The 23,580-nt window shown below is 42.3% G+C and overlaps 1 protein-coding gene across 2 annotated transcripts in view; it reads right to left on the reverse strand.

Annotated features, from left to right (window-relative positions):
* Positions 1-20,452: 20,452 nt before the first annotated feature.
* Positions 20,453-23,580, reverse strand: part of Bmper (BMP binding endothelial regulator) — a 260,359-nt gene continuing 257,231 nt past the window's right edge. For both annotated transcript variants that reach the window (XM_050124920.1, XM_050124919.1), the window contains one exon: positions 20,453-23,403. In XM_050124920.1, coding sequence (XP_049980877.1) covers positions 23,222-23,403 — 182 coding nt within the window. In that variant the 3' untranslated portion in view covers positions 20,453-23,221. The remainder of the gene's footprint in view (positions 23,404-23,580) is intronic.

The following is a 23,580-nucleotide window of genomic DNA, read 5'->3' on the forward strand; positions in this document are numbered from 1 at the left end:
TGATTTTGTCTTTTCAAAAACTAGCATTGTTTCCTTGATCCTTTGTAAAAAAATTTTGCCCTTTACAGAAATGAGGAAAATAAACAAACAAAAACAAACTTAAAATTTGCAGGAAAGCTCAACAGACTCCAGATAGTCAAAGAAATTCTGAGCAAAAAAAAAAAAAAAAAAATTTAAATTTAAAAATCATGAAGATATTCATTATAGCTGCTTTCAAGTTATACTACAGAGTCAAAGCAACAAAAATAGCAGGGTGCTGATATAAAAACAAACATGTAAGAACAGTGGGGTAGAATAAAAGATCCATATAGAAGAACCACTACAACCACTTGATTTTTGACAGAGACAGAAAAGCAAAGGTATTGAAGAAAAGATAGGCTCATGTGGTTTTGGTTACTTTTTATCACCATGATTAAAGCACCATGGTCAAAGCAACTTGGGGAGGAAAGGGTTTTTCTGGCTTACACATCTAATCACAATCTATAATGAAGGGAACTCAAGACAGGAACCTAGATTCAGGAACTGAAGCAGATGCCATGGAAAAATGCTGCTCGCTGGCTGACTCAGCTTATACAGCCCAACACCACCGTTGATAGTAGCACCATGTACAGTAGGTTGGGCTCTCTAATGTCGGTTGTTAAGACAGCACCTCTACAAATTTTCCTACAGGCCAACCTGACAGCAGCATTTTCTCAAGTGAGATTCCCTTTTCCTGGATGACTCTAGCTTGTGTCAAGTTGTCAGAAAACTATTCAGTATACATGTCCACGTGGAGAAGAATAAAATCGACCATTATGTCTCACTCTTAACAAAATTAAGTTCATCAAAAATTTTAATCTAAGACCTGAAACTTATAGAGAAAATGTGACAGGAATAAAATACTTCAATATGCAAGTATAAGTAAAGACTTTCTCACTAGAACTTCAGTGCACCAGGAAATAATGTTAAAAATTTACAAATGGGACTTGAGGAAATTAGGAGTTTTTGAAAAACAAAGGAAACAATCAAGTGAAGAAACAACATAAAATTGGGAGAAAAATTTTGCTAGCTATGCTTCTGATGGATATTTTGATTATAAGACTTCAAACAACCCAGTCAATACATGGACTGGTAAAATGAATGAAGAGTTATCAAAGGATGAAGTAAAATGGATAATAAACATACTTAGAATGTTTGCCATCATAGACATTAAAGAAATGCAAATTAAAACTACACTCAATCTGCTTCTCACCTTGGTTAGAATGGTGATAATTAAAAGAAAATGGCAAGTGCTAATGATGATGTAGACAAAAGAAGTCCCTGATACAATGTTGATATAAATGCAAATTAGTCCAGACACTATGGAAATCAGTATGGAGGGTCCTCGAAGAACTAAAAACATATCTAGAATATGACACAGCTATATAACCCTGTGCATTTACCCAAAGGACGCAGGGTCAACATGTCACAGAGGTAGTGGTCATTGCATCACAATGGCCAAGTCAATGCATGTCAACAGAGAAACCCAGGTGAACTGAACAGTCTCTCTTCTCCCTCTGTCCCCCCAAATCTAGTACCCCAGTCTCATCCCCAGATCTGCAGCAAGACACCTGTGGCAGTCTTCCTACCCTTTCCCGTTCCCATCTCTGTGGATCCCACACATCTTCCTCTTCTAAATCCCTCTCCCGTCTTGTTGCTTTGTTCCAGCCCCAACCCTGGGAGACTCCTTGCTAACCCAAGAACCACTTCACTCAGGCCAATGAGTAATCCCACAGCAGATCCACACCTCTCCTTCTCCCCATCCAATCCCCCAGTCTCATCATTGTACCCATGGTACACAATGCAGACATGAATGAGACAGCCACTGGTGTATACGATGAGCACCCTGGTTTTGTTGTACACTACCTCTGTACAATGTAGCCATCAAGAGAAGCTGGGTAGAAAGGGTACACAGGGTCTCTCTGATAATATTTTTTAAAAATTTATTTAAACCTTAAATTGTTCCCAAATAAAGATGTTTTAAGAAAAAAATATATAAAAATAAAAGAATGCAACTATTTATGAGTTTATTGAATGTACTGCATTGGGTAGGTTAAAACAAGGGAATGACCTTTTCCCTAACGACCCCTAAGCAAGCTCCATGGGCTTCTCCCTTTACCTGCTTTGTCAGCGTATTAAACAGATACCTGTCCTTTAAAAACTTTTGGGAGTCTTAAGTCCTACTAAGAAGTCTAGTCCATACTAATTTAAAACTTTAGTTTCTTATTTCCTCTGTCCCCCACCTCCCACTGCCGTGTTGGGCCTGGACAGACTCTTCAATTCTGTTGAGTCCAAGTCAGCCGGAGGAGGAAGTAATGAGATGCAGAATAGTTGTAACAGAAGCACCAAATATCCTTTGTGGCATAACCAGTGCTCACAATGGTGCTCACTTAGCTAGAGAAGGCTCTCTGGTATGGAACACACCAAAGTTCTGTGCTATTTTAATGCCAGTGCTTTAATTTGGTAGAAAGCCAAACTCTAGGCCCGTCTTCTAAGGTCATCTGCACAACCCTCACTGCCCTGGATGGTGTTCCTTTAGCTGCTGCTCTCCAGCACTGAATGGCTGCCCATCTCATCCTCTGGGTCCCTCAGCTGGAAAATGACCCTGGAGAACTTAGGGTGGTATCCTTTCTTTCTCTCCAACTGGAAGAGGCAGTAGAGGGAAGAGTGGGTCTCGATGCTTTGGGAGGGGCCCGTTTGTCCCCGCCTTTAGCAGTGGCAGCATTTCCGTGCTCCCATCCTTCAATGTGGTTATAAGGCGTACCAGTTATTTGTCTCACGATCTCCTGTGACATTCTTTTTTTTTTTTTAAGAAATCTAGTCTTTTTTAAAAACAAACAAAAAACCTTTTATTTTGAAACAATTGCAGATCTATATAAACTTTTAAAAATATCACAACAACAGTTCTGTGTACCTGGCCTGCTTGTCTCAGGGAACAACAGGAGGTTGAACTCAGGACACAGTTTACTGAGAAACATACTGCTGTGAACTCAATGTGACTGGGGAGATCATCTGAGTGAATGGATTTGATTCCTGGCTTTGCCATCTAGTGCTCATGGATGCTCCCAGCTCACACACACCCTTCTAGCCTACATTTTGCTCACCTGGAAAGTATAGAAACAAATACCTTAGTGAGAATGATCATGGTCCAGAGAATGCTGATATCCTATAGGAGGTTTCTAAGTCACAATGTTGGAGGAGAAAAAGCTGTCTGGCAAATAAAAAATAATATATTTATTTTTCTGCCATTCTCGATGTAATCCAGTAAAGACTTCTGATCACTCTGCGCTCCTTCCGGCAGAGACCATTCCAAGGGCATGTAGGAAGAAAGCTAGAACCCGACAGATTCTGAGCCATGCCCTCTCTAATGGCATAGTCTTCCCCCCTGACTTCACATGAGGATTTTATCCTTCTGTGCTCTTTATATACATTTGAATATGTTTCTGTTTTAAAGAGCTTCAGACCTGTGGGAGCGTGTTCTAAAAGAAGTGGATGATAAACGCCTCCATATTTTCTATATATAAATGTCAGCAAAGCTTTAAAAAAAATCAGGCAGAGCCTGCCAGGATTCATCTCTTGGAAATGACAACAGAGGTTGCCTCTGGCTTCAAAGCATCTAATTTGTAAGTTGTTCAACCACTTTCCTAAAGGGCAAGCAGGGAGGGCTGCTGGAAGGGGTTATCCAACCGCATTAGCATTTTCACAGTGACTTAATGAGGATGGATTGTCTTCATTTTACAGCCATGAAACGGGGGTTCAGAAAGATTAAGCAACTTTTTCAAGGTCATATTAGCTGTTAATAATGAACCGGGAGGAGAAAGCTGGCTTTTTCTGATTGCCAGTCTTAGGCTCTCACTCAAGCTGTAGGAGGCTAATGAGTTAGCCAAGAGTAGAAAGGAGCACTTTACTAGAAAACAATATAACAAAATGAAAAGAATCAGTTAAGTTGTACATCTAGGGAAACCAAGACCAGGGTTAAACAATAACCATGGAAGCAAAGGACAAGTGACATCAGATGGATCCATCCACGTCTTCCCCATTCTGGCTTTAGTTTTTCTCAAGGTCATCTGTATGACTTGGAGTGACATAAAACCTACCCTCCTCTTCAAGTATGGTAAATACACCATGAGAGTTAATACTAATTGTCACTTTGATGGCATCTAGAATCACCTAGAAGACAAACCTCTGGGTATGGCTAGGAGGGAGGTGAGAAGACCCAGACTAAATGTTGACAGCGCCGTTGTAAGGTATAGGATCTAGACTCATTAAAAAAAGAAAAAGAGAAAGAAAGAAAAAAAGAAAGACAGACAGAAAGAAAGAAAGAAAAAAAGAAAGGAAGGAAGGAAGGAAGAAAGGAAGAAAGAAAGAAAGAAAGAAAGAAAGAAAGAAAGAAAGAAAGAAAGAAAGAAAGAAAGAAAGAAAGCAAGCAAGCAATTGTGGGGTTTTGCCAAAGCAAAAGCCAACATGTCAGAGAAATATGCTATGGAGCCTGAGGGATATAGTACCTGGGCCTCCCTCCTTCCTATTCACACACAGGAGGCATAAGAATTGAAGAAGCTTCTCTCTGGGATAGTGTGTCTTTGTCTGGTTTCCCAGCATGTGAACAAAACTCTTTAACAGAGAGATAGATCATAAAAAGTAATTGTGGATCTAATAAAAAGGATGCTGGTATTTCTCTGACGGGGATGGAGAAGAAAACTAAGCGGGCACCAGTATTCATCTCTTCCTGCTTCTCGACAGCCGAGCTAATGCAACTAATTGCCTCATATTCTTGCAACCATTTCTTCTTCATCCTCAAACTGTGAGCCAAAATAACCCTTCTTTTTTAAACTCCTTTGGTCAGATATTTTGACACAGAAATGAGAAAAGTAATTAAGATACACATTAAAAGTCAATCTAGGCTCTGCATCAGCTTCCTGGACTGGGAGAAGGCTGTCAGAGTGGCTGCTGTCCTTCTCCTCACATGTAATGTGTAGCAGGAGACACACTGAAGAAGTCTAGTCTAGGCTTTGTCTTCCCTGACACCAGCAGGGAACAGCAGGCCTTCAGGAGGTCCTTATGGTTTGCTTCATTTGATTGCCTCCATATCCCTGTATTATTCACAGAACACTGAGAATGCTCCCACCACAATTCAAGGTCCCATTTTCAGTTATTGTTGTTCAACCAGTTTGTACTGTTAATCTTCTTTTAGATTAGGAATTTCTAAGTCAACATTAATCTGTGTTTATTAACCTAGATCACAGCACCTATGAAAAGTTAAAAAGACATGGCTCTTTGAAGGCATACCAGTTGTTCATAGAAATATGTCTTAAGTTACAGACTATAGACCAGAGTCTGGGTCAGTCAGATTCCTATCATATAGTTTTTTCCCACTAATCCAGTGGTCAGTCACTTTATCTGTAGATTTCCAGATGGTAAATATTTTAGGCTGTATGGGTCACACCGTGCAATAACACCTACTGAGCTCTGTCCTTATACCACACAAGTCACCTCAGACAATTTGTACGTAATAAGCTGGTTGTGTAGCAATGGAACATCATTTATGAAACAAGCAGTTGACCAGATTTGACTTCTGCTGTGTTTTATCATCATCTAGTAGAGCACAATTGGTTCCTGCATGTCATTGTCCTCAGTTGGCTTTCATATTGCTCTATCACTCCTCCAGAACCCCGGAGCCAAAGCACCTGTCTGCCTTTCCCTTTCCTGACAATGCTGTTCTGCACAAGAATCAGAACTCTAACATCAGTACTGAATTCTACCTCTGTCTGCTATCAGAGTAAAATCTATTATATTCAGAAAAGTGAGCAAGATCCTCCCAAAGGAGGATCTACATATGTACTGAGAGACAATGCATGAGGATTAGGGGGTGCTCCAGAAGGCTCTCATTGGCATCATGGCTCTAACAGTCAGATTCTTGGAGAACAAGAGGACTTGGGGCTCTGAGCCAGGATGTGCAACAACTGGCATCTTTTTGGTCAACCTGGACTAAACACTTAAAGAATCTGAAGGACAAAGCATGACCTCTTTTAGGACACATGCCAACTCTGGAACGCTCCACTTTCCTCCTGATATCTTCTCCATGAAGACCTGATAGACTGACCAACTAGATTAGTTTGCTCCCCTGCCCTCTGCAGGATCCTCCCTGAACATTGTTTTTATCTACTGTGAGTCAGATGCTATTCTGAGTACTGGAGCAATGCCATGTAATAAAACAGAATCTTCACTGCCATGAAATAATATGTAGTTGGAGAAAAGGAAAGACAAAAGCAAATGAATAGATCTGTTATATTTTGTTGTTTTATGGTAATTATGGTCTGTGTTTCCAAGTTGATGTTTTCAGTTCCATGTCCTCTTGAGGGAACAAATGATGTGTGTTCACATAATAGAAGAAAAAGAAAAGGCAAACTTTCTCATTCAGTCTCTCCAGAAGTCACTAACAAATCCGTGAGGGCAATCTCTCAGGACCTAACCACCACCTCAAGGTTTGACATTTTAGTATATATTTTTTTCAAATCTTTAAAAGATTTATTTTTATTTTGTGTGCGTGACTACTTTGATTACATGTTTGTTACTGTATAGAATGTGTGCCTGTAGAGACCAGAAGGACGCATTGTATCCCATCTTAGTTAGGTTGCTGTTGCTGCTGTAAACAGACACCATGGCCATGACAATTCTTATGAAGAAAAAAATATTTTTGGGTGGCTTACATTTTCAGAGGTTTAATTCACTATTATGGGGTAACACTGTAATGTGTAAGCAGACATGGTACTGAAGACAGCTGAGATTCCTACATCTTGACTTGCAGGCAGTTGGAAATAGTCTGTCTTACTGGGAGTAGCTTGAGTATAGGAGACCTCAAGGCCCACCCCCATAGTCATACACTTCCTCCAGCAAGGCCATACCTACTGCAACAAAGACACACCCCCTAATAGTGCCACTCACTTTGAGGACTATTTTCTTTCAAACCAACACAGATCCCCTAGAACTGGAGTAAGAGACAGTTGTGAGTCGCCATGTGGGGATCAAAATTAAGCTAAAGTCCTCTGAAAGAGCAACCAGTGCTCTTTGCCACTGAGCTATCTTTCCAACCCCTTAATATTAAGGGTTTTGCTGTTACTGTTATATATACATACATATATACATATATTGATATTATAATATAATTACATCATTCCCTCCTTTCCTTCCTTCCCTCCAAATCCTCTAATATACTCTAATATATCCCCTTGCTCTCTCCCAATAATCTATCTATCTATCTATCTATCTATCTATCTATCTATCCATGGAATATATAATATGTATTTCTAAATATATAAATAGAACCCACTCATTTCACATATATGTAGAACCTACTCATATAATGGTGCTGACAGAGGTTTTCTGTTCTACCTGGTCCCACAGCCATTTATTCCCAAATAAATCTCACAGAGGTCTACACTAATTATAAACTGATTGGCCTAGTATCTCAGGCTGCTTATTAACTCTTATAACTTATATTAGTCCACAATTCTTGTCTGTGTTACTCACATGGCTTGGTACCTTTTTGGCAAGGCAGTCGCATCTTGCATCCTCTGCATCTGGGTCACGATTGTAGACTGAAACTTCCCTCTTCCCAGAATTCTCTTTGTCCTGCCTCTACTTCCTGCCTGGCTACAAGCCAATCAGCATGTTAAAAATAATAAAAGTAACAGAATAAAAGATCATTGTTCCACAGCATAATGGCACTTGTATGTATATGTTTTCAAGGATATTAAGTTTTAATATTTTAATATGAATTTGGGAGCAGATATCAATATTTATATGGGAAAGGGAGGAAAGTACTAAGGAAGCCAAGCTTTACTAGTTCTTGGAAGGGACCTGGGATTTTATATCAAATGGGAGAAACTGGGCTTTGGGTTTTGATAACGGAAGGGTCATACCATGATAGGGGTTTTAAAGGATTAGCCTGGCTGAGTTTTGTAGTGGGGAAGAGGGAAAGGAAGCAATGACAGAAATGAGAGCCCCATCAGGACATAATTGCCATAGTGCAGAGAGGCGATATAGATGGTTTGATGGTAGCTATGGGGATTGCGAGAGGTGACCAGATTCAGAGAGACTGTTGCAGTTGCTCGTTTTATTGTTGTGACAGAAGATGGACAAAAGCAGTTTAAAGAGAAAGGGTTTGTACTGGCTTACAATTCCCAAGCCATGATGCAAAAATATAAATTAATATAAATTGGTTAGTTTAAGTTACAAGAGCTAATGGGACAAGCCTAGGCTAAAGGCCAAGCTTTCATAATTAATAATAAGTCTCTGTGTTGTTTCTTTGAGTTGGTGGCCCAAAGGAAAAAAAATCCATCTATATATAACAGCCCATGTGTGGGCTAGAATATCCTAACCCAAAGCCTGAGAAAGCTAAGAAAAGTTATGGACAAAGAGCCAGATATGAGTTCCTAGGCCTGCAGTCTCTCTGGCAGCCAGGTGCTTGGCATACAGAGGTGCCACTACTGCCTGCTGCTTGTGGACAGTAGTCAGCTTCTGGTGCCATGTACAAGCACATGTGCTAAACTGATCACATGCTGGCTGACATGGCAGTTTAAAACTTGTCTTACATTCATAGAACACTGAAGTATTCAGTAAAGACAGATCTAGGCAGGAAAAAAAACCCTCTAACAGGTTACAGTGTGTCTAAAAAATGCGTAAAGGCTTAAAAAAATGGGTATAGGTAGTAGACTCTGTCTACTTTCTCTATATATCTTTTCCAGCCTGGCTATATTCTGTTAAACCATTGGCTGAAAGCAGCTTCTTTATTCATTAACCAATAAAAGCAACACATAAATAAATAAATAAATTAAATAAATAAATAAATAGGCTTCTTGCACCAAATGATAATGTGTAGCCCAAATGATCCAGCCTCTCTGGGTGCCTCTGATGCAGTTTCCTTAGAGTTCTACGCTGAGAACAGCTTCAAGGCTGCTGACTGAGATGGTCCAGCCTCACAGACTATTCTTGCTAGGACTACAGATAAGTCTTATGTTTTCCATTGTACAGAGACCAGAAAACAATTGTTATGGCAGGTTTTCCCAGGACTTGACCATTATCTCAATTTTCTCATGTTCCCTAAAAATGCCATTACCCCCAGACAACAGAAAGTAGTCTACAGAATATGATGCCCACATTCCCAAAAGACAGGGTGTGTGGTTTTCAGTCATATGATGGGTTATACATGTTTGTAATTGTTTAGGGGTATTTATGACATGTTGTTATTGACCATGGGCAAGAAAAGTCTGGACAAAGGACATTTATTAGATTCATGGATCTCTTTTTGAAGGGAAAAAAGATGGATATAATATAGAAACGATGGGATAAAAGGATAAATTTTTGAAACTACTTTTGAGCAATTGTTTTGTAGGCTGATGCAAATTTAAGTTTATTTCTGTTATACTGTATATATATACAGTATATATGTGTGTGTGTGTCTATTCTTGTCTAAGGTATTGTACCTATTCAGCTCATTTAAAAAGGTAATGTAAAGTTTTATCTCTGAAAGCTATTTAGGATAATGAGTACAAGTTAATATTTATCTATAATAATCACATTTATAACCATGTTGGGTATGTTTTCAAGATCATACAGAGGTATATTTTAGATAGGTGATCTTCAAACACTTCAAAAGACCTACAGAATATGACTTTTAAAATATTTTAATAACTTAAGGCTTTTCGTGATAGTGAGACACATCTGCTCCTGGCAGCACCAATCTTCAAAAAAGGATAATGGGCATCAGAGAAATTCCATATGGAGTTTGTTGCCTTTGTGGCAACAGTTAGCAATTTTAGCAAGAAACTGCCCTTGCTTTGACTACTGATAGTATGACAAGCAGGACACAAAAAAGTGACTGCCAAACTTTGTCAAGACAGGGTAGGACATTCCTCCAAAATTGCCTGATTCACAGAAAGTCTATCAGGTATTCTAGGCATATAGCCCAAAGATGAATGCCCCAAACATTATAGAGAAATCTTGAGTGACTGTTCAGGCAGCTAGCCATTTCTGTCATTTCTATAGTTTTGGAAGTTGCTTGCTCTGCACTTCCTATTTACTAAAGTAATATTATATCCTTCTTGGGTCTTTGAAAGAGTTGAAGATGAGATAGTCTTAGCTACAGTTTTCTTTGTTACCAAATTCAAAAGAGAAACTCACAAAAGAGGTTTAAAATGTATAAGGCTTAGAGACATAAAAGCTTAAATTGTTTTTCTAAAAAATATTTGAGGTCTAAAAATATAGTCTGGGGGTGTTGATAAAAAGTAGTATAAAAAGTAAATTGGTTATAAACTTTGGACTCACAAAGAAAAAATAGATAATGGAATATTTTCTCTGAATTTGTCTAATGCAAAAGTATTGGGCATTGTGAATATAATTTGTATTTGGTAATTGTCCTTATGGTTTATAGTTTTATTATGTTAGAGTTAAAAATGTTTCCTTTTATATAGAAAAAAAGAGGGAAATATTATGGAATAATCTTTTTGTACACTGTGAAGATGTGTCTTTGCCAATGCACCTTCTGATTGGCTTAATAAAGAGCTGAATAGCCAATAGCTAGGCAGGAAGAGGTTAGCCAGGTCTGGGCAGAGAGAGGAGAGGAGATGAATCTAGGCACATTAAAGGTGCAAGGAGATGGGAAGGAAACAGGAGGTATAAGATGGAAGAGAGGTAAAAAGCCATGATTAATATAAATGAGTTAATCTAAGTTATAAGAGCTAGTAGGACAAGCCTAAACTATAAGCCAAGTTTTGTAATTAATAATAAGTCTCTGTAACATTTTTTTTTGTAGCTAGCCACCCAAAGAAAAATTCATCTACAGGCCATCATGGCTGGAAAGGTAAGTGGGCAAGAGAGGAAGGAAACTGGTCACAGAATGGTGAATATTTGTATATTTTCTCCTTTATTCATTTAGGAATCCCAGCACATAGACAGGCACCAACCACATTTAAAGTGGCACTTTCCACATATCATTATTTAGACAATCCCTCACAGATATATCCAGAGGTTTATTTGCATGGTGAATCTAAATTCCATTAAGTTCTCATTCAGTAGTAACCATCACTTATATATTTTAAAATTAGACTCGCAATAAGTTACACATGACTGGAATGTGGGGTAGTGATAAAGTACAGTCAAGGATAAGTCTTAGATATTGCTAGCTCTCATATCTCCTCACAAGACCTTTCCTTCCAACAGTTGCTGTGGCAACTGACTCCATGGGTATGGGCATCCAGTACCTCACCTCTACAGCTTCCATTTCTTATCCCCCACATGAGAGCTTTATGACCACTCTATGAAACTCTATCCTATCCAGATACTAGTTAGCTATTCAAATACCTGTAGAACCACATAAGACCCAGGAAGTTAACCCCTCAGAGGTGTAAGTTTGGTAATAGATGGATAATGCTATCAGCCCAGCTCTTTAAAGAGTGTGAACCCACAAGACCCAATCCCCATATACACTCCCGTGAGACCGAACTTACCAGTTTAATCATACACTTCCAGATTGCATGTGTCGCTTCCCATTTCACTCCTCCTAGTATCTGTCCATTGTTCCTTGGGTTCCCTTCCAAAAGGAAACACAAACTCCCAGAACAGCACGTTCTTCTTATGAACATGAAAGTCTGAGGTGTTCATTAGCTCCAAGTAAAGGGCTGATGTATGCCCAGTGGTGCAATGCTGGCCTAACACATGTGGGACCTTGTGATTCAACCCCTCCCACACACACACACAAACACACATGTACAAACACACACACACACACACACACACACATTTCCAGGTGGCAAAGAGGTTGTCAGATATACCTGAGTCTGAGTGTGTAGAACAGGCTACTCATCTTCAAAGGTCCCTTTATTGGCAAATGGTTGGGACCCTACTCTCACTGGCTCCAGTAACAAGGTGGCCTCTACATCTCCCGCTCCCTTCACAGGTGATTCTTCCTGCACCACAAAAGGAGAGGAACGCAACACACCAGCAGTGGAAGGGATCAGTGTTCTGTGCTTCATGATGACACGTTTCTCTCTCCTCTCGGTGTTCTAACTCCAATGGGTTTGTGTTCTCACAGCAGAGCACAGTCGTATCAGCATGAAAGCTGGCATAATGTCAGCATGGCCACCTTCCACGTACAGAGGACATATCTGCTGGAAGCCTTTCCCAATGGCTGAGATCCCCTTGGAACTGTCAGAGAAGGAGACTGAAAAGTGAGCTGAGATGCTGTTGGGAGGAGAAAGGGAGAAGGAACACTGTGGTCCCTGAGCTTTCACAGCTCTCTTACAGTCCCCCATCCCGTCCTAGCCTGAGCCCTGACTTTCAAGGCAGTGCCGGGGCAGGATGTGGCTTTTGTTTTCCTTTCTATTTAATCTGCTCAAATAAAAACTTCAATCATGAGCTGTTTTGCATCCCCGTGCTTCAGGCATACTTTGCTATCCCCATTAGAAAAATTCACCCATAAAAGCATTAGATTCGCCTGCATTGTATGCAGAAATCTGAAATACCATCCTTTGTGTGAAGGATAAAAATTCACCCTGGGGTACCAATTTTAATAAGGCTTAATTAGACCAATTTGTAGTAAGCTGAGGTTTCCACTCCGCAATTTGACAAGCAGTTTGAGCTATTTCACTACATTCTTACGCTCATGAATTTCTGTGTCTCAAACAAAAGGTCAAATGGAACATAAAATTCTATCCAAAGAACCCCTGGTGGTGTAGTGAATTTGCTGTCATACGTGTATGTGTGTGCTTCATTTTGTTTTGCTTTTCAAAATGGCACTATTGATGCAGAATGGATGGTGGTGAGGGAACCACTAAGTCAGGTCCTCCTGCAGTCATGTACCCAGCAAAGCACAGGAAGGCACACAGGACGGGCTCTCTCCTATGCAGATCTTGACAGGAGCACAAGGGCCCTCCATGAGGCTGGCAAGTGTCTTCACAGCCTGCGCACCACAGAACACTGACCGTAGCTGAAATGGAGAAGAACCAGGATGCAAGATAGGCCACCTTGCCTTGGAAGGGCAAATACATTTTATATATCACTACCTTACTGTGACCATAATAACATATTTCAAATAATCAACTTTTACAGAAAAATGCTTATTTGGGCCTGTCAGTTAGAAGGCTGGAGCCTCCAAGCTCTGCTGTTTTGAGTCTGATGGAAATTGCTCTCCTGGCAGAGGATATAGCAGCTCACTGTGTGTCCAGAAAGGAAAAGAGAAAGGGTCTGGGGTCCCACCCTCCACAAAGACACAGAGACGTCAGATCTCTCACTAGTCACAACCACTTCAACATTTCATCACCTCCAATATGATCACCTCCACTTGAGAGACTAATATTTTCACAAATTGAGGTTTTCAGGGCCGTTCAAAACCCAAACTTCAGCCTGTATTCTCCCCGTCCTGAAATACTATTTCCTGCCAATTATATCTTAAAATGCACAGCGCAATGGATGTCACCAAGCTGCCCTTTGATGGCCTATCTCTGACATCTCATCCGGGAACATTATCAGGAGAAGCTTTTAATATTCACTCATTTTCCTGCAGGGAAAATCTGAGGTCATGTGACATTAAAAAATGGGATGTGGGTCAGAAGCAAGAGAAAGCAGAGCTGAATAATACTTTCTTTTCTGTGAATTCTAGACCTTTCTCCTCAGAGTGGAGTTTTGACTGTTGGATGCGTCTCAAAGGCTCCACAGCAAGCAGATCCTGCCATCAATGCTGGTCCACGGGGTGGTACACATACCAAGTCTGCATTGCTGGGAGCTACTACAGGTTTACCAGACCTCTTAATAGTTCCCTTTCCCGTATACATCATCTAAAGGCCCAGATTAAACTGAAGCACTGGTTAAAGATGTTCAATGTTGAAGACACAAGAAAACAAAAACCACGGTACTTTATTCTGATAACGTAGAGACCTCCTAAGACCTCAAATAGATTGCCAGCAAATGGCTCTTGAAGAAGAGGGTGTATTTTAACAAAACAATGATTCTAACAAAATGTCAGAAAAGAACTGAAGCCTAATTTGCTGCCAAGAGGGAGAGCAGCTTGGAAGTGATGCAGTAGAGGACGGAGGAAAACCCTGGAGACTCCTTCTGAGGAGAAGAATAGCAAAGGAAAGAAAGGAAAGGCCGTGTGTAGAGGTCCAGGAAGGGCACTGAGAGGCAGGAAGCACAATCTAACAGCTGATGGGAAAAACACTCCTATCTGGGCAGTGGTGGCACACGCCTTTAATCCCAGCCTTCAGAAGGCAGAGGCAGGAGGATCTCTGTGAGTTCAAGGCCAGCCTGATCTACAGAATGAGTTCCAGGACTCTCTCTCTCAAAAAAAAAAAAAAAAAAAAAAAAAAAAAAAAAAAAAAAAAAAAAAAAAAACTCAAAACAAAACAAAGCAAAAAAATTCTTCTACCTTTGTGAGCAGTTCTCTAGAAGCTGCTCCGTGACTGTTTCTTCCAGTGACAGAATTAATGTTGGCCCCGGACATTGTATTCTACTTGCTGGTCTCTTCTGGAAACACTAAGATCCTCTTGTCTGTGAGGGAAGTCTGTCTCTATGGGGGGGCTCACTTTCTACTCAGAGTAAGGCCAACCCCGTAAGATTCCTAGATATCCAGTAGTAACTCCATTGCATGCATGTGCACACCAAAGACAATGACCTGCCCACCTGCTCAGTGCCCAGGAGCCAGACATCTAGTCAAACGTGGCTCACACATTTCCAATATTTGTTCCCTCACTTCAGTAAGAAGGCCAAACCAGCTGGAAGGGCACCTCACTCCCCAGCAGGCTAGTGCACTGCTTTGATGGAGGGCAGAGACTATGTCTTAGACTTTGGGACCCTGCTCACATGAGTCATAAAAGGCATGATATGGATCAGACCATGGAGGATGTGGGATCAGAGTCTCTGAACTACATTTCATTGCCTTCCGGTGGCTCGATGGTGACGTAGATAAAGCCGTGTCTGTCATAGCCTCTCTCAGCCGACACAGAACATTTGTGTGGCTGTATCAGTGCGTCTCAGCTGCTTGGACACCCAGACTCCTGTCCGGCTTCATTTCATAAAAACATATCATGGTATTCTGTATGGAAGAGCAGAAATGAATGGATGATGTTGCATGCTTGACAGATATAAAAATGCTAAATGCTATATTATATGGGTCAGGTAACGTGTTAGTATTCAAGCATCTGTACTGGCCTGACCTCAGGGTTTACTTCCTCAGCTGTAGCCACTAAAAGCACCTCCTGTGCACATTCACTAGGTGCCCTTTTAAAAGGGCTCTGCCCACCTCTCATCCCTCCCTTCTTCTCTGTGTCTGTCTGTCTGTCTCTCTCCCTCTCTGCTCTTCTATCCCCAGAGGCTGGTCTCCACTCTCCCCTTCCCCCTTTCCTCCTTCATTTTCCTCCAGTAACAAAACCCTCCACCTGAGCTCTGTGGCATGGCGTCTTTTTCTTGCACACTGCTTTTTCTAAATTACAACACTGGTTCCCTGACCAGGAAAGGCTCTTCTAGCATTTATTTCCTGTCCACAGGCAGTTTAAGGCACACCAGGATCCTAGAACTCGGTCCACGTTCGACAGCCTCACTTCTCTGGATCACTGGGCCCCTTCGTCTATCATGATTGGTGAGCCACTTCCCTTTCTCCACCTTTGGCTATTTCACGAGTGAAGACTTGTCTGTCTCTTGAGCATGGTTTCTCTCATTTAGGCTTTATTATAAGCCCCGGTATCAGACAAGCAGAGCTCCTTCAGGCTCACAGCCGTTGGCCCCCACCCTTTGCATGACTACCCACTGGGCGGCCTGTGCCAGTTTCATTTCTTGGACCCTTGAGTCCTTCAGCTCCTGCCCCTTGATTGACAGATCACTGGGCAGTTTATGCCTTTCTCCTGATCCTCGCTTGATTGAAAAGCCATTGGCCCTCATTCTGCCTCATTCATGGGAATAAGCCTACCAAAAATCTGCTTCCTGGCATTCTATATCCTGATATTTTACAGGACCTTAGTTAGCAACATCCTGCCAGCCATCCTGATCTCTGTTGCATGCGGCATGTTTGCTCAGTGGCAGAGCTCACCCAAAGGTAGCCACTTCACGCTGGGGCCCTGCCCACCCGCTCCACCCTCAACAGATCTGCTCTTTCCCATCTGCAACAAATCTGCTTTCCTGTTCACTGGTGGCTTTGCCTTCCATCCAGCATTGTTAACTGGGGCTACCCGCCTCTGACCAGTTCCCTGGATGTGAGGCTTCCTTTCTTGAGCCCAGTTTTCTCCTTACCTTCTGGCTTTTCTCAAAGTCCTGGTACCAGGTGGCTATATCTCTCAGGCTCAGAGCCCTTGGTTCCCCGCCCTTTGTGTGACAACCCACTGAATTGCCTATGCCTCTCTGGGAATTTACCCTCTCTGATTCCTGGGACACTAGGAATTGCAGATCCTTGGGTCTCACTTCTCTGCCTCGCTCATGGGAACTATGCCACGGTCTATACCTACTTGCTCCCATTGGGATGATTTTTGGAGACCTGCTAATCAGCTATTGTTGCAAGACGACCAGCTATAGGCCACAAGCTGGAGGCCCAAGACTATCAAACATGTCTGGGTGACACTGTGGTGATGGGAAAGGATCAGGTGCTGTAAGCCCCCCCAGGGAGTCGACTTGGATCCTCCTCAAACAGCATTTTGCCAGGTCCAAGCATCACCTGACTGTTCTACAGAGCCTAGACAGTGAAGTGAAACAGTCAGCTACTCCAGGATGTGGCCAGCACCCAAGCTTCCCAGGCCCCCCCAAAGATGAACGACTCCCCCAAGTCAGCAGGAAGTAGCCTTGAGAATATATCTTCCTCACCCCCCGCCTCACCTGCTACCCATTTCTAACTCCTCGCCTTTTTATAATAAATTAAAAAAAAGAGGAGTATTAGCATTCAGGCATCTGTACTGGCCTGTTGGGGTTCTGACAGGCCATGTCCTCAGCTGCAGCCACTAAGAGCATCTCCTGTGCGCATTCACTATGTTCCCTTATAAAAGGGCCCTGTCCTCTTCTGGCTCTCTCTCCCTCTTCCTCCCTCCCCCTCTCCCATTTCCTCTCTTCTTCCCTCCCTTCCTCCTCCCCTCTCTCCCTCTCTCTCCCTTTCTCCTCTCTCCTCTTCTATCCCCAGAGACAGGTCTCCCCTTCCCCCTTTCCCATTCACTTCCCTGAATTTAAAAAAAAAACCTCCACCTGAGTTCTGTCACATGGTATCTTTCTCTCATCTTTCTCTCGTTTTTCTAAATTACAACATGCATATATATTAGTTAGAGAAACATTTCAATATACTTGTCCTGAAAAAAAAGATAATTCAAATAAATTGGTCATACAAATGATAAGTCTTGAATCCAATTTAAAAACAAAACACAACAATTTCTCCTTTGGAAAATTGCAATGAAAGTACATGCACTTAGAAACAATTGGAAATAATAAAATCTACTTTCAAGAAATGAGGCTAAATAAGAATTGGAATCTAAGAGAAGGTAAAATTCCTCAAATTTTTGAATTATTTTATTACCATCTGTTTTAAGATCAAAAGTTAAAATGTGTTGCACCATATTATTCCCTGAGACTTGTATAGTTCTTCACAAAGAAAACTAAAGGAAAAAACATAATTTCACAAGAATTCTGTTGTAAAAAAGAAAATCTTCCATCTTTTGCTGTCTTTGTTATTCTCAAACTAAAGGGAGATGTTATGGATTCCTGGTGATCTCTGGAGCCTGCAGAACAGGAGCTGTGTTCCCAGGCTGACACCAAGTTTCTCCAGAGTGTCTCTCTCTCTCTCTCTCTCTCTCTCTCTCTCTCTCTCTCTCTCTCTCTCTCTCACACACACACACACACACACACACACACACACACACACACCTACTTTTATTTTCTTACCTAAAGAACCTGGTCATTCAAATCAAACTTAGGAAAAACAAAGACAAAATAAGTCTATTTGCCTTCAGGTACTGGGTTTTCAAAGGGCAAGCCAGGCCCTTTTTGCACTCTATATTCACCTGCAAGGACCCCTGTGTGGGATGCCCAGCTACTCCCAAACCATTGTGAAGACCCTCCCCATCACAGTTCAGAATGTGAGGGACTCGGGACAGCTGTGTAGATAAATTGCTGAGGCTGAATGGCTCTATTGAAACTACATCCTCAAATATCATCTCCTCAACAGAAGGGAGAATGCTTGGCTGGATGATCCTGTGGTCCATCCCAAGCTCTCCCTGAAGCTTAGGGTGTGTTGTGGTGACAGATGCTGTGGAGAAACCTGTCATCCACTCCTTCCTTTTCCTTCCAACTCCCGTTTCCTTTTCTCAGGCATTCACCAGTGAGAACAAGTGAAGGGAGCAAAAAGATTAGTAGAAAGTGTCTCCGGTCAGACTGTTTTGAAGTTACAGAATCAGAATACATAAGGAGAATTCCCTTTAGAAAAGTGTGTGAGTGACAGATCCTCCTGCATGGATTGGATGAAGAGGTGAGTGATTGGTCTCCCAGCTGGACAGTCTCGCCCCATCTCTAGGTCTTAGGCCCCAGGGAAGCAAAAGCTTGGGGGGGGCAGCAGCTGTGAGTTCCTCTGGTTTCCATAGTCATTTTTCCATGAGCATATTGCTTGCAGAAGACATCGTCTCCATCCTAATGTTCACTATGACCATTTAATTACACTGGGCATCACCTATTGGAACCTTCTGATTGATAATAGAAATTCAGGAGCCAGAGGCAGGCAGATCTCTATGAGTTCAAGGCCAGTCTGGTTTACAAAGCAAGTTCCAGAATGGCCAAGGCCAGAAAAACCTTGTTTCAGAAAAAAAGAAAGGAAGGAAGGGAGGAGAGAGGGAGGGAGGGAGGGAGGGAGGGAGGGAGGGAGGGAGGGAGGGAGGAAGGAAAGGACNNNNGAGGGAGGGAGGGAGGGAGGGAGGGAGGGAGGGAGGGAGGGAGGGAAGGAGGGAGGGAGGAAGGAAATGACTATCAATTTTCTACTGCTTCCCTGATAAACTGGCACCTCCTCCACTCACTCTTTCAAGCCAGAGACTCTACTAGTCACCAATCAGTTGGTCCTCTGCCTCCTTCCTACCAGTTCTGGGGCCCAGAGAAAGTCCAGAAAGAAGATAATGAGTTCTTTTGGACTGAACCCCACTTCTACTGCACTATCAGCAGTCTCCCCGAGACCAAGGCCCAGGCATGCTTCCTCTTTGCTTGCAGAGTTCCATCTCAGATCTGTACTGTGCAGGCCCAGCGAGAGAATGACAGGTCACTCCTTCAAGTCTCAGGCAGCGGAAAAGACCTGAGAAGTCCATAGATGTTCATTGTAGCTGCAAGCAATCTTGACTACACACAGGACTGTGGTTCTCTGTACCATAACATAGAGAGTTTGGCTAGTTAGTCCCGCCTTAGAGTTTTCCCTAACAACACTTAGGATGACTGGAGTGCTCTTCTAGCTCCTGCTGCCTGGTACCTACTCTGTCTTACCCCCTACACCTGTGCACTCTTCTCTTTGTGACTCTGTCTGTGGCACAGCCACGGGAGGTTCAAAGCTGCTTGCTGTCTCAATAACTTCTTTCCATCTGTCTGGAACATTCTCCCTACCTATCTAACTAAAACTTCCCCTTCCATCTCCCACTCCTTCACCTTTCCAATTTAGCTTGCTCAAAGTAACACACGAGGAATCCACCAAGGGGACGGCTCTCATGTGTGTTCGTGTCATTTAGCTGTGGTTAAACTCACAGAGACACAAGTCTGCGGGGCCGAGGTCAGGGACAGCGTCCTGACCAGCAATGGTGTCTCTTCCAGCCACTCCTCTCAGCCAGCGGAAGGTTGTCCTTTTCTCAGAACTGAAATCTTGGATTCCCCACAAGGTTTGCGTGGAAGGCTTTAGAACCAGAATCTGCCTTTGTTTGCTCCCGAGAGTTACTTTGGGAGGAGACTGTTAATTAAAATGTCCTGGTGCTTGTCCCCTAAGGCGGTTCCTTCCAGGCTAAGAGCTTCCCAGAGCACACACTCTTGCCTCTCAGGTCCTGGCGAACGTGAGCGAGGATGGGAGTTCCACAAAGCACAAACTCAACGGATTCCACACAGAGCTGTCGCCAGCACGGGGCTGGTATCCATCAGGTTTTATTTATTTATTCAAGAAAACTTTAGTGACCCTGCCAGTTAATTACAGTAATGTATTCACGGATGTTTGCAGCATGATTGTTGATCCCTTCTGTGTGTCTGAAGTATTTCATAAGCGTTTCCTGTCAGAGTGGTGTATTCCTACTCAAGGTCGGTGGGGGTGGGGAGGTGCCAACCACTGTGTCTTTCCTATGAGTGGTGGGAGGAGTTTTTAGCATCCTACGTGCAATCAGCAAGTTAGGACAGGGAGGGGGCCTTGAACCTGAAGAGCTGGAGATTCCCAACATGCTGCTGTTTTGGCAAGAATCACCATCAGTCATGTTAAAGAGCCTTTACTTCTTAGTCCAGACATTTAGTTAGGAATGTACAATAGTCTTGACAGAAAGAGGAAAAGTACAACCTAAGCCCCAACTAGAATCAGAGCTGTGTTTGAACTTCATCAACGGGTGGTGGGTTTCCATCAGACTCAGTCTCCACAGGTAATAGCACAATAAAGAATTCTGCATGCACAGATAGAGCAGTTTTGACCCACGCTTAACCTCTTTCCTTACCGTGGGCCTGCTCTCCCTGCCCACCTGGATGGAGCACTCAAGAAGGAAGCAGGACAATTCTATTTTACACCATCAAACTTTGGCATTTGGGTTTGAGAATATCCATCTAAATACAGCAGGTCTGTTATTAGGTGAGTACTTGGTAAGCATTAGTGATGGCTAAACTAGAATATGCGGATATAACTAACTCTCCCAAGTTCAGCTTCTCCCATTAGCCAGGTGTCTGATTCATAAGCCTATTGAAAAATCCTTTTCTCTATCTGATGCCACTGCCTTCTTAGATTAATTTTTTAAATTGTATAGGAGTTAAACTAATCTCTGGATATGTCACACAAACATCAAGTCAAACCACCCAAAATGATGAAGTTGGTCCGTATTAAAAATGATGAAGTTGGTCCGTATTAAAGAGCCTTCCTCATTCATCTACCACAGCTGGCCATGATTAGAGTGTTGGGAAAGAGGTCGGTTAGCCTTGGTGGGTAAGTTACTCAGTCCGGGAATGAATCACGAGCACTAAATAACTGCCCCCAGTTTTCCCTCGTGTATCGTTTTCTTTCCGCAACCCTCTTTCATGAAGGAAAAACACAGAGTGACCTAGAAAAGGGCTAAACCTCAACCGGAAGGAAGCCACTCTGTTTCCAGCAGAACTCACTCCATCCTCCATGTCAGAAAGTATAATATACGTCGTCTGAAATGTTTGAAAACTTCAGTACCCCAGATTACCATTTACTGGTTTCCTGGGTCCTTAGTGACAAGGTTGGCCAGAGAGGTAGGAATGTTCGGCTCTGTGAATCTCCACCCTGCTCACAACACAGTGCAGCTGTGGTCCAGATAAGCAGGAGTGTGGCCTAGGTGCCGAAACAGCGTTTCCCAGGTAACAGACAACAAAAACCCCACACACATTAAAGTGCCTCTCTGCATTAAGTCCTGGACTGAGTCAGGCTGCGTACAGTAGGGGCTGTGGGCAGGTCAGGAACAGAGTACAACAGCCAGCAGCGATAGGGCCAGATGACCTGGTGCCATCAGTCACATGACACTGAGATTAACTGTGCACAGACTCACACACAAGAAGTATTCTTGGGGGGGGGGGAAGGAATGCAAATTAACACCTCAAGTGGCAGCAATGTATGTAAGATCAACATATGTGCCTTTGATATACAAGGAGAGTGCTTTAACAAATTTTCACTATTTTCTATTATCTATTCAAAATGTGGTTTGTTTTAAAAGAAAGCTAATGTAGGGCATATAAAGGATATCTAAGCAAAATTACTTAAATGAAATAACCAGAGTTAATTTAGCTAATTTACAAAACACAAGGCAGGACATCAGGATGGAAAAACGCATTTGCTTAGATCTTAAGCCCTTTATTGACTACAATGCAGAACGTTTTACTTTTTGACATCGGTGGGTTTGGTGATTTTTGGTTTTTGGTTTTGACATTTTTACACATTCAGCAGAAAACAAGAACCAATAACTATTAGTAACATCAGTAAATTAGAGCAAATATAGAAACAATTCTCTTTTGGAATGATGCTTCAACAAGCGGCCAGAAAAATCCCTCTTTCTTGCCCCAGACCTGCTACCCATGACTGTCCACAAGTGACAGTGGACAGCGGTGGTACAGAACAGCCAAGGCTGTCACTCTGTATGTGCGATGGTGACAAAATGGAGATTGCCTCTGGCGACTGAATGGATTTGCCATCCTAAATTGCTCTGGGTTTCAGAGAAATGACTATTTCCTTATGCACTGTGCAATGATTTTTCCAACTATCTCCTCATGCTCAATAAAATGTCATCCGGACACCCTTGGACTTCAGTGCATGACATACCAATGGCCACATCCATCACACACGCATAAATAATGAGGAGACTCATGGGATATGCAAAAATGAAAGGAAATAAATTGGATTTTTCGCAATACCCTAGTGAAAAAAATACATATTTCTTGGCAACTGTCCAGTTTTGGAAACAATGTCCAGCTATGACCCAATGAGGTCTGAGAGCCTCCCCCTGGGTTTGCATTCGTTAGGGCCTGTCCCCAGTCGTTTTTCTCTGGCATACAATCCAGTCTTTGGAAACACGAAATGCCCCTAGACAATGTACCCTTCTTCAAAAACCATCCCACTCAAAGATCCTGACTCAGTTCTTAAATTAATGCAGGCAGGCATGAGGGCTCTCAGGAAACGTCCTCAGAATGACATGCTTGCAATGTTAAAGACACCTGATAGGTCTGCATGCCACCTTATTAAATTAAAAGCACCTGTATATTTATATGATGCATCCAATGGCTTAGATATTAGGATTCTAGAAATAATACATGTCTTATAGCAAAAAATATACATATAATAATCCACCTATAGTTTATATAAATGATGAAATGTTTTGAATATATCTATATATCTATATATATTTACACACATATATACTCTGTGTATTTGTGGAATCGGGCACACAAACACTACAGTCCTTCATTGGCTCTTCCACATCAGTGTCAAAGACACTAGATTTCAAAGTCTTATGGACTGGAACAAAGGTCATCGCTGGGGACAGAGGACTGGCTTGATGCATCTTCCCTTATGAAGGACCAAGTTTGCTGGGCAGTGGCATCCTGCGATGCATGGTTTATTGCATGGGCCAATCTCATTCCAGTTGTCACAGGTCTTCACACAGCCCGGGCCACAGGTATCATACACAGCACCGTGTTTGCACTGAGTAGCTAAAAAAGAGAAAACAGGGTTGTGGTGAATAAAAGGTCATGCTAGCTCACCCTTTTTGTGACAAGTCTTGTGGGCTCTAGGCAACATATAGACTCTGCCACAGTCGAAGTGCAGATTTCCATTGCAGTGAGGGGATAGGGAACAGGTAACCTTCCTATGACCATAGACTTCACAAC

Source organism: Alexandromys fortis, unplaced genomic scaffold (genome assembly GCF_014885135.2).
Source record: "Alexandromys fortis isolate MF-2015 unplaced genomic scaffold, M_Fortis_MF-2015_v1.1 scaffold_204, whole genome shotgun sequence".
In the NCBI taxonomy this organism is placed as follows: domain Eukaryota; kingdom Metazoa; phylum Chordata; class Mammalia; order Rodentia; family Cricetidae; genus Alexandromys; species Alexandromys fortis.